The sequence below is a fragment of the Musa acuminata genome, chromosome BXJ2-2 (genome assembly GCF_036884655.1).
Source record: "Musa acuminata AAA Group cultivar baxijiao chromosome BXJ2-2, Cavendish_Baxijiao_AAA, whole genome shotgun sequence".
Taxonomy (NCBI): Eukaryota; Viridiplantae; Streptophyta; class Magnoliopsida; order Zingiberales; family Musaceae; genus Musa; species Musa acuminata.
Window position 1 is genome coordinate 26,893,397 of NC_088339.1, and position 15,264 is coordinate 26,908,660.

General features: G+C 37.1%; 1 protein-coding gene across 4 annotated transcripts in view; it reads left to right on the forward strand.

Moving 5' to 3' along the window:
• The window catches only part of LOC103975842 (uncharacterized), a 29,315-nt gene extending 18,126 nt beyond the window's left edge, over nucleotides 1–11,189 (forward strand). For 3 of the 4 annotated variants that reach the window (XM_065096058.1, XM_065096059.1, XM_065096060.1), the window contains 8 exons: nucleotides 1,521–1,918; nucleotides 2,300–2,762; nucleotides 2,843–3,196; nucleotides 4,234–5,020; nucleotides 5,109–5,167; nucleotides 9,261–9,746; nucleotides 10,102–10,140; nucleotides 10,221–10,731. In XM_065096058.1, the coding sequence (XP_064952130.1) occupies nucleotides 1,521–1,918; nucleotides 2,300–2,762; nucleotides 2,843–3,196; nucleotides 4,234–5,020; nucleotides 5,109–5,167; nucleotides 9,261–9,746; nucleotides 10,102–10,140; nucleotides 10,221–10,613 (2,979 nt within the window). In that variant the 3' untranslated portion in view covers nucleotides 10,614–10,731. The other variant, XM_009390940.3, reaches the window with a different exon arrangement.
• Nucleotides 11,190–15,264: the final 4,075 nt, after the last annotated feature.

Genomic DNA, 15,264 nt, shown 5'->3' on the forward strand with positions numbered 1-15,264 from the left:
AATAAAATAAGATGTGCAAATTTCACTACAGCAATAGCAATAATAATCGACATTTTACTGATTCACTACAGCAAAGAAGGCAGCTGCTGTTCACTAGAGCAGGCAGCTACTGTTCACTATGACAGGCAGCTGCTGTTCTCAACTGATCCAGTGCACAATGATGTGCAACTTTACATGCAGTCATGCACAAACTTGTATCTTGTGCATGTCCAGTACCTCCTAATGCTGTTGGAACAACATCAGGTGTCCAATGAATTCATACAAACTAATACACAGACCCACTTTATGTGGGAATGCTCAAATGCTATTTCCACTAAAAGCTTTTTCCACCCAATTAACAATAAGTAATAAACACTCATTGCATGCATGTCAAATTCTTGTAAAGCCAAATTCCAAACCGATTACTATTGATTGGGTAGAAAACATAACCTCTAGAAATTTCACTGAAAAAAATCCAAAACTCAAGCATAAAAACATCCAAAGAAACAATTCCAAATACTCTAAATTTGACACATCAAAAATGAGGGAAGAGCAAGGATTGTAGGATGGTAGGAGGGCAGCAGTGACCAGGGAAGAGGGGAACAGAGGGAAGAGCGATTGGGGAAATTTGGTGGAAGTTGGATTTAATACAAAAAGTTGGCTTGATTGAATGGAAATTTGCTGGACTCTCAAGACTGGCTGGAAATTAGATAGGATGGTTAGGTGGGATCAAAAGCCAAATATATACAATCCTTTGAAAAGAAAATTCAGTTGTTTTTGGATCAGGTGGCCATTCCAATTTGGATCAAATGGGTCAACAATCCAGCAAAGCATCTTCTAAAATGCGTTGTGCATATGGATTTGTTTCTTTTTCTTTGGGTGAGGATAAAGAAATCTATCTTATTTTTCCATATTAAAATTTTCTTGATGTTAACCAAGGTGATTAATTATATCGAGACTCTCAGGCCTTGTTTTTTAATGAAGCTAACTAAGATTATCAAGTATATCCAGATTCCAGACTCTTGAGCATTGGTGTTTTGTTAGGTTGCTCTTTTGCAATTTGAATGTCTAGTGTTTTAGTCATGGAAACAAAACCTCTTGTCATGGGGTAAGTTACATATATTGATTCTCCATAGATCTTGCATGAGTGAGAGTCTCATCTATCGAGGTGCTCTACTGTGAGCTTCCAACTTGAAGCAAACTGGTCCCAAGTGATCTACTTACTAGCTTGGTTAGCATTAGGATTTACATTTATGATACAGGTTACTACATTCATCATTGACCAAGGCTCATTCTTTCTGAAGATACCTTGTCATTCATCATTTTAGCTGTAATATACAGTTTCGGAAAAAACCATGAGTTGGGTTATTTTATTTCTCAAGTTGCTTCACAAGGCATATGGCGAATATGAGATTATTGGTTTGACCTGCATTTTATAGGGCAATTGTTTGGTTCTTAACCATGTTGGCACTTCTATACACCAGCTGATCATGAAATTGTTTGTCTAGATTTTAATTCATATAGAACTTCATTTTTCGTAGGTACTTCGTGTTTCATACGACAAGCGGCAATACCGTCTTTACAGGTATTCTAGCAGCTCAAAGTCCAGTGAGCAGGACAACCGTATTGATGGAGATAATTGTAGACCATTTAATAGCAAGAGGAAGAGATCTTCTAAAGATGGGTCTCCAAAATATGATCTTGAACAGAATGAATCCTTAAGAACTGGTAAACCAAAGATATGCCACTCAATTGGTGTTGATGATCAAAGCACGGAAACAAACTTACTTCCTACAGGAGATCATGATAACATTAAGCATGCTAGCGATTCTGATATGCATGTGGAAGATGGTAGAAATAGTGCTTTTATCAATTGTGCATTTCCAAGGCAAAAACCCATGCGTGCTAAACGGTTCTTCTGGACTGATACATTGGACAGGTATATTAGTCAACTTGTTATAGGTAGGATCTGCTAAATCTTTATTTGTATTTTGTTTTAGCATAGCTTAAAATGCTTGTCGGGGCAATATAAATTGAGATTGATATTTTTAATGGTCTGGCCAAATATTGGCGACAGACCATACAAGTTGGTACTGGCATGGCTCAGTACACTGCTTTTTCTAGTGATACCAGGTGGTGTATGTCAGTGTACTGTTTGACGTCTCAGTATTGCATCAATCTGACAGGCTGTTGAAATCATTGTTGAACCTGTATTTAAAATATTTCTAATAAATATATATTTTTATTTTCTGAATGCTTGATGGGTTTTGTTTTAATTACAAGCCGTTATGCTTTTCTTGTTGGCATGTTGCTTCTACAGACGGCTAGTGATGCAGTATGCAAGACATCGTGCAATGCTTGGGGCAAGATTTTATCGAGTTGATTGGACCTCACTTTCTGATCTTCCAGCACTTTCTTCAACTTGTGCTAGAAGAATGGCTGTCTTGAATGCTAATATTCATATCAGAAGATCAATAATGAGATTGTGTAATCTCCTTGGGGAACGGTATGCTACATACCTGGAAAAAATACGCATAATGAAGGAACCTGTTACTACTCAAAATTTGTCTCTTACCCATGATGAAAGTATTTCTGAGTTGAATTGCCAGCAATATTTCTGGGACAACTTTGAAGATCCAGATGTAAGGATTGCTGTTGATGAAGTTCTTCGGTGCAAACGATCAGCAACATTTCAGTATGCTAAGAGACTAGGAACCAGACAAGGAAAAGAGTGGCCAGATATTCCTCCGATTGATGGCAAAACTTCAGATATCCAGGAATTTGTATGTTATTAATGATATTTGGCTTTAAACATAGTTTTTGAAGCAAAGCTTTTAACTGACTAGTAAACTTACTTTTTTAGTCTCAGCCTGCATTGAAGGACCAAAATATCATTTCAGAATGTGGCGGAAATGAATCTCAGAAGCGAATTTTGAGACACAAAAAAGTGAATGTTCTTTCCACGAGGCCAAGCAGGCTGAGGTCCCATCATTCTCGCAGGAATCTTGTGAAAATTTGGAATAGTCGATACATTTTCATGAAAAGGAAGGTGTATGAATCATTAGCAGTTGCCAACGCTGTCGAGCTCCTTAAGCTTGTCTTTCTTAGTACATCTGCAACAACTGAAGTGCAAAGCTCTTTAGTAGCAACTCTACAGCTTTATTCAGAGCATGACATATTTGCAGCATTTAATTATCTCAAAGAAAAGAACTTCATGGTAAGTATTGCCTTCATATTTATAAAATTTTGAGCTAACTTGCAATATTTGAACTGACATTACTATTATGATAGGCAAAATTTGTGTCTGCTTGAACCTCTTAAATCATTTTGTGCTTATGCATCTCAATTCTACTAATTGATGAAGATTATACATGTTTTGTTTAAATTATTGCAAAGGGAAAAAAGACCATAACTAGGATATCTGAATAGTTTTGTGTTTGGAAAATGAACAATATTGTGTAACAAAATGACAAAAATGAGGGTGGTTTTCTCTCGTGCATTACCAATCTACACGACTCAGAATATCCTCATTCTTACCAATGCATTGAAGGTCCTTTATCAAAAAAATGTTTGTATAGGATGATGTCTCGCTATGATGTGCCGAATTGTGCTTGCTGGCTTGTGCTTGAACATGTGCCTAGGTATGCTGCATCAGTGTTTTCTGTCCATGCTGTGTCTAATCAAAGCAACGCATACCAGCCAGAAATGTCATATATTAGTGAAGTTATCAGTTTTGGAGCAAGGTTTTAGATATTGCTCAAATTGGTACATATACCGGCTGGTGTTTATTGGTCCAATGAATATCGGAATCCAACATGTAGCTCAATGTCAATGCAGTATTGTTCATTTTTAATTGTTAAATTATTTTATTCCTTGATATCTTGCAATATAAGCCGGTGTATTGTCCAGAGTATCTGTACCCTACTGGTCTTATAGGTTTAAACACTGGTATTAGTGAACCTTTAACTAGATGTACTAATTTCTGTCATGAGGTAATTGTGATACTATGCTGTTTTTTATTCCTTCCAGTAATGTCCCAAAATTCCACGGTAGTTTTAGTAAGAACTAAGAAGCACCCAAGTGCAAGCCAAGTAGTTGCAACTAGTCTAATGTGTGTGAAAGTTTACAAATAATGTCATGGCATTAGGATGGCAAACTAACCGATTACATTTAATTTTGATGAATTTGTGCATATTTGTTATTGATATTGTTCTATTCCATCTTTTCTTACAAGTTCTGTTGGCCTGTTGACAGGTAGTTGGGCATGGTAGCCGACCATTTGTCCTTTCAAAAATGTTCTGGCATCATTTATCTTCTTCTCCCTTTCCAATTGATTCAGGGAAGAGGGCTGTTGAATTTTCTAGTTGGCTTAGCAAGCAAGAAAAAGATTTAATAGATAATAGAGTAAGTCTGACTCAAGATTTACAATGTGGGGAAATTTGCCACCTATTCGCTCTTGTTTCATCAGGAGAATTCTCTATTTCACCATGCATGCCAAAGGAAGGGATTGGAGAGACTGATGAACCAGTGGAACATGATAAGATTAATAATTCAAATAGTCTAAAACGAAAATGTGCTGAAACTAAGTTAGGGAATTTGAAAAAGATTAAGAAGCCCAAGTTTGAAATGGTAATCGACAATGATTATTGTTCTCGTCGAGAAAAAGGATTCCCAGGCATTAGAGTTGTTTTAAAGCGTAAAATTATTTCAGCTGACACATTTTCAAACCTCATGAAGGAAAACCTCAAGTGTTCTTCTTCATATGACAAGAACAGTCAAGGACTCTCATCTGAAGAAATTGGTGCAGGCTTGCGTGGCAATCTAATGTGTCAGAATTATGGAAGTGTAACAGCAGTTGTTGATGAAGTGCCTTGGGATGCCATAGCCAACTATGCTGAATGTTTGTCTGCGGTACAGCTTGATGGGAACAAAGCAACTACCTTTTCACCTGAGTTTTTTAAATCTGTTCATTCTGCTGTTTGTCAAGCTGGTGAACAAGGATTGAACATGAAAGAATTATCTGAAGCTATGGACATTCAAGGTATATTTTGTCTCCCTTGCACATGCACCAGAATGCAATGAGAATCTAAGGCATAGCCTAATGCATTTTTCTGTTTTATTTTTTATAGGGGAGCAATTCACAGAAGTTGTCGTGGACACTATGGAATTATTTCAATTAATAATCAAGGTATATTCATTTTCAACATTTCAATTATGGGTATAGTTTGCCGCTAGTCTCGAAATATGCATTCTTACTTGCAGAATTTGTTTCCTATTCAACATATTTCAGATACAAGGCGTTTGATATTGTGAAAGTGAATTTTTTTCCATATTTTGATGTTTATGAACTTTTTTCACTCATGAAATTTTGAGATATTGGTGATTTTATCTAGGAATTATACTAGATAATTCCTAGATGAACATAGTATAATTCCTAGATGAACAATCCTTTATTGTCAAAAGTCAAGGTAGTATATCTCATCAGCTGTAGCAACTTAAACAGCACCCTGAACTTTCATTTCCTAGAATATATATAATTTTGTCTTACATATGTCATTGGCATTGCTTACCATTCATGGCTTGTTTTTTCTATTTTAAATCAATACATCATGAATTGAAGTACCAGTCCATACCTTCCATATTGTTAAATACATCTGGATTTGATTGGGTATTGCATGTCACTGTGCCGAGGAATGTTAGTTACCAATATTTTAAACAAATATTTAACATTTTTTTGCATCAGTATACTGATGTATACTGTTCCAGTCAGTATATACCTGTCTGACAGGATTTCGGTGTGAGCACCTTTATTGGGTTTTTATTTATTACATTTATTTAATCAGATTTCCAAGGTACTTTAAGTTAGAGGTTGTTACTATTATTTAAAATTGTCCAGTTACTTGACTGATTATGTGCTGAAAGCATGTTCTGTCAACTTAATATTACTGGTACTGTCAGAATCTAAATTATAGTTGTTTTATCAGCTTTATATTTTCAAAATAGCTCTCTCTTGTGAAAAATATATAATGTTTCACATGATGATACAAGTTCAGATCAATTATTAAAGAAGTGGTTTGTGGAAAAAATCAGTTAGAAGTATTTTGGTTGTTAAAGATGTTGTATTTTGCTTAATTTTTATGTGAAACTAATCTACAATGGATGAAGGATTGCCATTTTGTGTATTGGAACCGTACCGATCCTTGTCCAGACCGGTCTGTAGCGGTCTATCATGGAGCAATCAAGTCAAGGTGTTTGACGCATGTCCATGATGCTTTTTGATTCTTGTTTCTCGTTTTTTTTATGGTTTCAATTGTTTTCTTATAGGTAGTATGTATGTGGAAGAAAGTTCTACCATTAGCCCCATTTTGATTTGTTATTAGTGTTTTCATTTTTTGTTTCTATCATGTAAAACATGGAAACGTACGATGCCGTGCGAAGTGAAAAATAGCCAAAACAACCCTATTCTTGTGTACCATGAGCTAATTTCTTGCTGACAGTCTTGCGATGTGAAACTTCAACCGTCTTAGCACCTTAGAACCACTGGGTGGCATTGGGCAGATGGGGCCTGCATATGCCTTTGGAACCCCTTTTGCGTGCTTGTCTTCTTTTCTGTAGTATAAGATCCATTTAATTCTTGGTTCACAAGTACAACATTTGATGGATAATTATCAGAAAGTAAAGAAGACTCCATTGGTTATTTTGTCTGCATTGATTTGGTGATGGCTCAATTGCTTGCTATGTGTTATTGTTCCCCCATGTAGGCCATGCGGATCAATCTCAGTTTTCTTATTGTTCAAGTTTATTTAAGTGCCGACTAAATCCTGATGAAAATTATGTTTTGCTGTGTCGACCATCTGACAGAGATCATTATAACCTAAATTTCAGATTGCCTTAAGAATCGTAGCATTTAGTATGCACATCATAAACTGGTGATAGATCCAAAACTTCCATAGTTTCATATTCAATATTGAATCTGCACTTTCTTCCCTCTCTCACCTTCTTTCTTTAATATGTTTATCTATAAGAATCATAAAATCATATCAATTTTTTTAAAAAAATTAGTCATATGGTGATGATTGCAAAGTTTCCAATTATTGCTGATTTTTCCTCATTCGTATTGTCTTGCCATTTAACTTTGGAATGAAGTATCAAGAATTAATTGATGATTGAAAAATCCATAAATTCTTCATTCACGATTAATGTGATTCAGATTCTTAGAAGTTGCACATTCTTCATACCTTTTTAATGTTTTCTAAGACTGGTGCTCTTCCGTACTAAGTGCTTAAACATATTCAGTTTTGGACTCCTAATTTATTTCTATATTGTTTTTTTATTTTTGTTATTGATTTAAATCAAGGTTCGTCGTACCATGATGTACCACCCGGTACAGGCAGTGTATACTGATCCAACAGAGGATTGGTACGGGCAGTACATACCAATCCGATAAGGGATTGGTATGGGCGGTACATACTAGTCTGTCAGTATACTTTACCGTATCATGTGTCGATATATTGATACGTACCATATTGATGACTAATCGGTACACCGGTATGGATCGATAAGGTGAACCATAGTTTAAATTACTTTTGATTAAGAATTTCTTCCTTTGCAACTTGGGGGTGCCAAATTTATACGATTGCTTTTTAAACAGAACTGGTTCATGATTTTTAGCTTGTTAGGTTGACCTCCTGTTTAATGATCACTTGTTTACTGTTGAATGGTTCACTAGTTCTCAACATTAACAAACTACTTGTATCAACCCAAATTGCTATGTAAGCCTCCCCTTATGTCATTTTTTTGGTTGGATTTTCCTCATGTTTCTTGAGTTCTCTTCGGACTTTGGTTTATGATGTCCTGAATCACCAACAAAGAATCATGGTATAGACATGTGGCTCCTTCAAAGAAAAAATTGGAGATAAAATGATGTTTGACTTTTCATTCATGGTTTCATCTTTGATAAAAAAAAGCCTAGAAAGTGGCACGTGATTTACTAGTTTAAACATCCATGCAGTAGTTAAGCACCTAGGCCATGAGTCCCGGTCAAGAAGACCACACTATTATTATTTTAGTTAGACATAGCATGTATTCAATTTAGAAATATTTGTTAAAAACGAGCCGTTCAAGATGTTTTGACTCTTGCAACGACCATGAACATTTGAACAAGTCTTGCAATGCTGCCTAGCATGGTTTGGTAATGGGTGTTATTTATCAGTCTGACAACCTACCAACATGTGGACCAAGGTATGCCTGATGATGTGTCTGATACATGGTCTGTATTGGGTAGTAACTTTTTTTTATAATTTTCAAAATTTTTTTAGTGATTACCGAAACTCGGTAATTGGTATGTACCGATACATATGCCGATATGACTAGGAGCAGTACCAATCTAGGCCAAGACCAACATAGGTCTAGTACTCGAATTTAATATGCTTGCTTTTGAGTCTACTTAGAAGATGTATCTTCTGAAGTTCATTAACTTCATGATTCAACATAATAAAAGGTTGAAACTCATCAGTATAACCTTAGCTCACATGATAAATAACTAAATGCTTTTACACAATAGTTTATTCTATATTCCATACATGATAATACATATAATTATTAGTGTATTATGGTCTAGGTATGTAAATATAGTTTAGGCAGATTGAGCATTTGGAGGTTGAGCCTTGGTGTCACAGTAAGGTTGCTTTTCGGTGGCAGGTGACTAGGTTTCAAATTGTCACAGAAACTTCTATGATTGTAGGGAATTGGCTGATCCTTTCTAGATGCTGCATTGGAAGGAGACTTGTGCACTAGTCTGACTTTTTTAAATGCAATATTGTTCCTTGTTCTCTAAATTGTCATGGAGTAGGCAATGCTTGGGTAGTTTTGAATTGTGTAATGCCTAAACTGTAATCTGGATAATTTAAGGAGCAATATTAACAAAAAGTATAAGGAACCTTTAATCGTTGATATCTATATTTGTTTGTAATTTACTCCACTTCTAGCTGAGAATATCACCATAATTTTTTATGTTTATTAGTTGATCTATGTTTTATGTATTTTGTATCAATTTACTAGAAAACTCATAGGCCTTTTAGGATTAGCATGTTATTTTTTATATTTTTGTAGCAGCATATGGATTAAAAACCTAATAGATCAGAAAAGTGTTTCTATGATCGTTTGCAGATTATAATGATGATATGATGTTCTTATTGTTCATTTTTCTGTTTGTAATATAGTGAACAACCATGATATGATTCAAGGAATATTTAATTATTTAATATTTGATATTTGTGCAGGTCAATTCATTTGACAACGAACGAATCCTTGATTCTTCATACAAATCTAAGTATCTTTTACGATCACCTGAAGTTCAAACTCCAGATCACAATATGTCATCTTACATGAAATCTCGAGTGACAAGTTATGGTGCATCTCGGCAAAATTTTGAGAAAAAAGTTGATATTACTTATGATTCTCAGAAGTCTAATGTGGATGTCTGTGATGGGCATAAAATGACTATTATTGATTTACCTAGTGAATCCGTCATACTGGATGTGGAAGGTCAAGACAATATATCAATTGCCACTCTTCCTAAAGAAAGCATGGTGGTCAGAGATTCTGATCAAGGGAAGGAGGTTAATTATACTGCTGGTAGTGAAACACATCCATCTCGTCCTATCTTACCATGGATAAACGTTGATGGAAGTACAAACACCATAGTGTACAAGGGTCTTACACGTCGACTTCTTGGAACTGTCATGCAATATCCTGGCATCTTAGAGGTATCATTTTTAATTTGCATTTGTGGACACCATATTATCCTATTTACTTGTGTCTAAAAATGAATGAATTTTCTTTAAATATGAAAATATCAACTCCATTATGAATAATTCATATGCGTGCTTCATAACAGAAAAGCCATATACATAAAAGAGTCAGGGACTCATATTCCATGCCTCGTTTTACAGTCATGTTGGTCATGCATCTGCTCATGTCTTTAATCTATTGATCTGTGTTATTTTTCTTAATATACCATTTGGAGCTTATGAGCAATCCTACATCCTTTGTCCTGTAGTTTATGTGGAAAATTATGTCTAGAGTTAGGCTGACTAATGTATCTATTTGGTCTGATGGCAGGAGGATATCATTCGGCGAATGGATGTATTGAACCCTCAGGTACCTGTATTTATAGAATGTTATTTTGCATATAATTGTATGGGAGAATATTGGGTCTTAGACTAGGTCTCTTGAATCAGATACATACTTTACTAGGCCTGGCCTATTTCCACTTCATGTGGCCGAAACTATCATCACAACTTGGTTTCTTAACATGTGGATCTTCATACACTGAACCCTTCCAGAAGGCAGATTGCCAGAAGTCAGGTAAAAAAAAAAAGAAGAAAAAGAAAGGAGACACCCGTCATAACGTCCCTGTAACTTCTCTGATGTTTGTGGAGAATACATATACCACTGGGTTTGGTCTCTGGGTCACTAGATTCGTGCTGCCTAAGTTATGCATAGGTGTGAATGAAACCAACATGTTCTCTAGCTTTCTTCGTCTTCTTCGTTGTGCATTTACTTCTGCTTCTCTTCGTCAGTCATTCTCAGGAGGTCGTCGTGTAGGTTCACCGTATACCCCTCGAAAATGATTTGTTTTGCCAATATGCATTTATGAAGCAGTTGGATTGTAGTCTGATTATGGTTAGCTTTGTTTATTTGTTGTCTGCAACTTGCAGTAATATTGTCACACATAACGTATCTTGTTTTGAATATTTATGCAGAGCTGCAGAAGGCTTTTGGAATTGATGATTCTTGATAATCACCTGACTGTGCGGATGTTGCATCAAACACCTTCCTCTGCTCCTCCTACCATATTGAAAATCCTTTTTAATTCCAGTTCGAGTAACATGGAGCCAGTGTTCAGAAAACATTTCTTTGCTAACCCACGGAGCACAACCCTACTTTAACTTTTAGCTGTAACTACAGTATGCTTGTACATATTGAGGCCTTTTCTTGCCCTCGCCGCATGATGGAATCTATTAGTTTGCTATCATGCCAAAACCCTGTTAATGAGCAGAAGCATGCAATGCCTTTTCCAAATGCCCAATGCAACAAATGGAACGATGTCTTTTTCCGATACATTCTTCGATAAGAATCTGCTATACTGCTTTTTCCGATGATATATTTTTCACAACTTGGAATAATATGCATATGTTGGATTTTAAATGTATCATGTGTTTCTGGCTGCAAAGCGTTTGCACATGCCTCTTTAGGAGATTTTGAAGGAAAAAAAGCAGATACTTGTTCTTTAAGAAGGTGATTAGTTTAACTTTTTATGTATTTTTCATGATCTTCGAAGAAGGTGATAGTTGTCTGAAACATATGATATCTGGAATATATATCTCTTACCTTTTCTCATGCACACCATTCTGCTCCTCTTTCATACTGGGTTCTGTTGCCTTATGATACTAGTGGAATTAACTTGGCAGCATCGCTGACTTGGGACGTACATAACCATGTTAGTGTTCCATTATTTGCTTTTGGTCACATGATGTAGTGGGTGACTAAAGTCTCCTGCAACTTTCAAAAAGCATCACCTTTTCGAGCAAATGGACCAGGTAATGGAACCTCACATCATCAGTTGGAGAAATGGTTTCCGCCACTAGGAACTGCTCGGTCATTCCAACTTCGATGTTGATACTTTTTCCCAAGGCAAAAGTAGGTTCTCTTTTGTAATCGCTGATCTACCATTGGTGGTGGATGATGGTGATTGCTCCATTGTAGTGTACGTTAACATGAAGTGTCTATGTGGGTATTGTGCTTTAATGGTGTGTACTCGCCCTATCAGAGTTGTGATCCTTCTTGTTTCATGGTGCCCACCAGCACTAATGCACGTGAAGTGGTTCTCCTTTGTGGGTGCACTTCCAGCACTAAAGAACTGGGCCACAACCATTTGCTTCTTCCCAACAAATCTTTGAAGCTAGAAGTAGGCTCATTCCCTTGTTTTTCCAAGATTTTATATAGCCTCTGCAGGTGTCTTCAGATTTGGTGTTTCCTCATGTTGGGAGGCAAAAAGATGGAACTCCTCGAGCTCTCTTTTAACGGATGGTTACTTCCTTCGTACAGCACCCTTTGGCCTTTTGAGTTCGGTAGGAGTCTAAAAGCTTTAAACTAATGAGTTCTCCGCCACCCTCAGGCACACCACTTCTTCCTTCTGGTGTTGCAGTCAGAGAGACTTTCTTGATTAATACCTGCACTACTACTCTGCAAAGGTAAACTCCAATCTTCTTGGCAGAGAATTAAAGGGTCAATGGATGAAGACACCCCACCCCTCCTGCGCTTGCACCAATTGCTGACAACAAGATCTCAGACAATGCATGATCTTATTGAGCAGCGTGATGAGGTGGAAACCAATTTGGTGATGGCCTCTTGCTGACTTGTAAATCATGATAGCAAACAAGTCCAATCATGGGGAGTTGCAGAAAAGACCCGTGCATCAACTAAGCAGACAGTATTCAGGTAAGAACTGTTTCAAAGCATTATGGACAAAAGCCATTCAACTTACTACTTCAATGATGTGGAACTTTGAAAAGCAAGCGATAATTTCATTCCCATCACCTCCTCCTAAGCTGTTAAAATATGTTTTTCAGATCTAAGAGGCCGAAAAGTTCAGCTAAGCATTTCCGGAAACAGTTCCACAGGCATCGGATGCTAAAATATTTACTCTAAAGCAGGAGGATTAGTGCAGCGTAAGAATTGAACCGACTCTTGTCCAACAGCTGCTATATCCATGGGATATAATAACCATCTGTCTGATTCTTTCTCTGCTAGATCAAGTCATTTGCACTGAGCACAAGGGAATCTTGTTCCTGGAGCACATAGCAAGCACAATGTTGTTTCAGTGATCCTTGCTGACATAGACATGTCCGACCACAGTGGACCGATGATTGCAGCTTGGAATCATCCAAGTGCTCCAATCTGAGGTGGCTCCATCAGAACATTCTCCACAGTTGACGGGGAGGCCCCAGTGGCAGCTGAGTTTACGGTGGTCTGCCTCCTGTCAGTACCGTGCCCTTCTTCCCATGATGGGGAAGTGCTCCTTGGTGGGTCCTCGGGAATCCATGCTTAATAGTGAGTTTGATACGGATACCTGCAATAGGTCATTGTCTAAAGCTTAGGTTCCTATTCGACTACACATCACCAGTCCCACTTGAAGGAAGGCCTCATAAGATCACACCTCACTTGGGATTCACTTTACGGTACCCGTCGAAGCATTTCTGAAGGAAGTGAATCGTCGTCGCATGAATAATAATAATAATAATAATCATCATATTGTGTTTTTGTGACTTAAAAAATATATGTTTATAGTTAAGATTATATATATTGATCCGCTTTCCTTCACTGTATTCATTATCATTAGGCAAAAGTTGTGACATGGATAAAATAAGATGAGAGACAGAGATATCGACATAATACCTAAAAGTGTGACATACCACATGTCACGTTATGAGTTCATAATTATAGACTCCGATTTAGCGCTCATAAGTGGCCTACATCATGTAAACAATGATTCATAAACAGTCCAATTACGAGCAACCAAACTCTCCTTTAATCTATTGCACGTGTAGCACCGTAACATCATATCTGAATCACTGGGTATTGTATTATTCATTGATGTCATTTATTACGATTCATTGTCACTGGCAACAAAAGACATGGCAGCAGTGCAAATTTATGGCGCACCGACCATCCACTGTAACTAAACGCACTCCGGCCAACTGCTCTGTCGGCCGCCACCGACCGCCAACCCCCAGAGGACTCGTGGTGAACAGTTGCTGGACCGCTTCACGGGCCGCATTCCAGCTGACCATGTGCCGCAGTCGGCCACGTCTTCGTAACTAAACACGAAAATTCTTCGACACTCGTACGACACATACTCACTTGTGTACCTGCTAAGACTGGGGAAATCGCGCAGGCTCCATGTTTTTCGTCGCGTCACCACAAGGGTACAACAACCGTGCGGATTGAATTCTGGTCAAAAAAGTTATTGCTGATCTTGATAGATCTTAGTGACGTCGACTAACTGACACGTAAATATGTAACATACTTCCAGATAAGCATCCGTCAAAACTCCCTGTCCTTTCTACCCACCGAATCGTACCCCCTTGCACAAGGAGGTGACAGTAGCAAATAAACCAGGGAGCCACATGTGGGGCCCGTCTTAATCTGTGTGGGTAATCGATCGTACAGCATTGATGTGTTTCCCTTTTCTTTTTGCATTGCTTAGCCACAAAGCATGTTAGATAGTGAGCAGTAGGCAGAGGCTGAGTGGACCTAATATTCCATCTTTCTCAAGATAATATCAATCATTTTAATTCAAAATTAGATCCCAAAGCCTTTATCCCTTCCTTAGCAACATTACCACTGTTTAAGATATAGAATCATAAGACCTAAACCAGTCAATATCATGAAAGAGGACTAACTTACCATGTTAACTTTGAATTAGTGCAGGACATTTTAGATGGGTTGCATAAAAAACATTATCAAGAAAACATGATGAGATATGACTTTGATGACCTTTTGGCTGGGTGTAAATCTTATTACTGGGCTCATCATGTGATATATGTGAAGGAGTTCTCCCAGCTGTAACCCAATCATGCACATCAACCTTTTGGCGGTAATGATTAAGCACTGGACCATATAAATCATCAATCCCTTTGTGTTGAACATTTTCATAAATGCTTTGGGATGTGTGTGTATGTATATATATATATATATATGGAAAATAATGATTGAAATCAATCAAAATATCTGATGTCAACGGTCCATCTGACGAGTCTTTTTCGCTGGCAGTCACTCCGAGGCATGTGTTGGCATTGTCAACCCCATCCAATTGTGACATATTGGGGACACTGACACGAGTGTAAACATCCCCAATCCATAGTAGGAAACCCTTTCGGACTATTTGGGATAAGCTATGTAGATATCTTTAGCAAAAGAATAGTGTTCTTGCCTCCACAGTGTCTTGCCTCCTCGATATGTGCACCTCACTTTTGGTGTTCCTTTATGATCTTTATAGTATAGAAGCCAACACCACATTGTATTCATTAATGACATGTTTTATTCTTTTATTCAAAATTATGCTAATTATCTATTTTTAGGACTTCATATCTTTCCTTCCACCTCGTATAAGACTTGAATTTATTTTGTTTATTGATGTGCTTTGAATTTTGTTTTTCTTATTTAGAATCGAATCCAAAAAAAGAAAGAAAGAATAATTTCACAAGTGGATTGTTGACA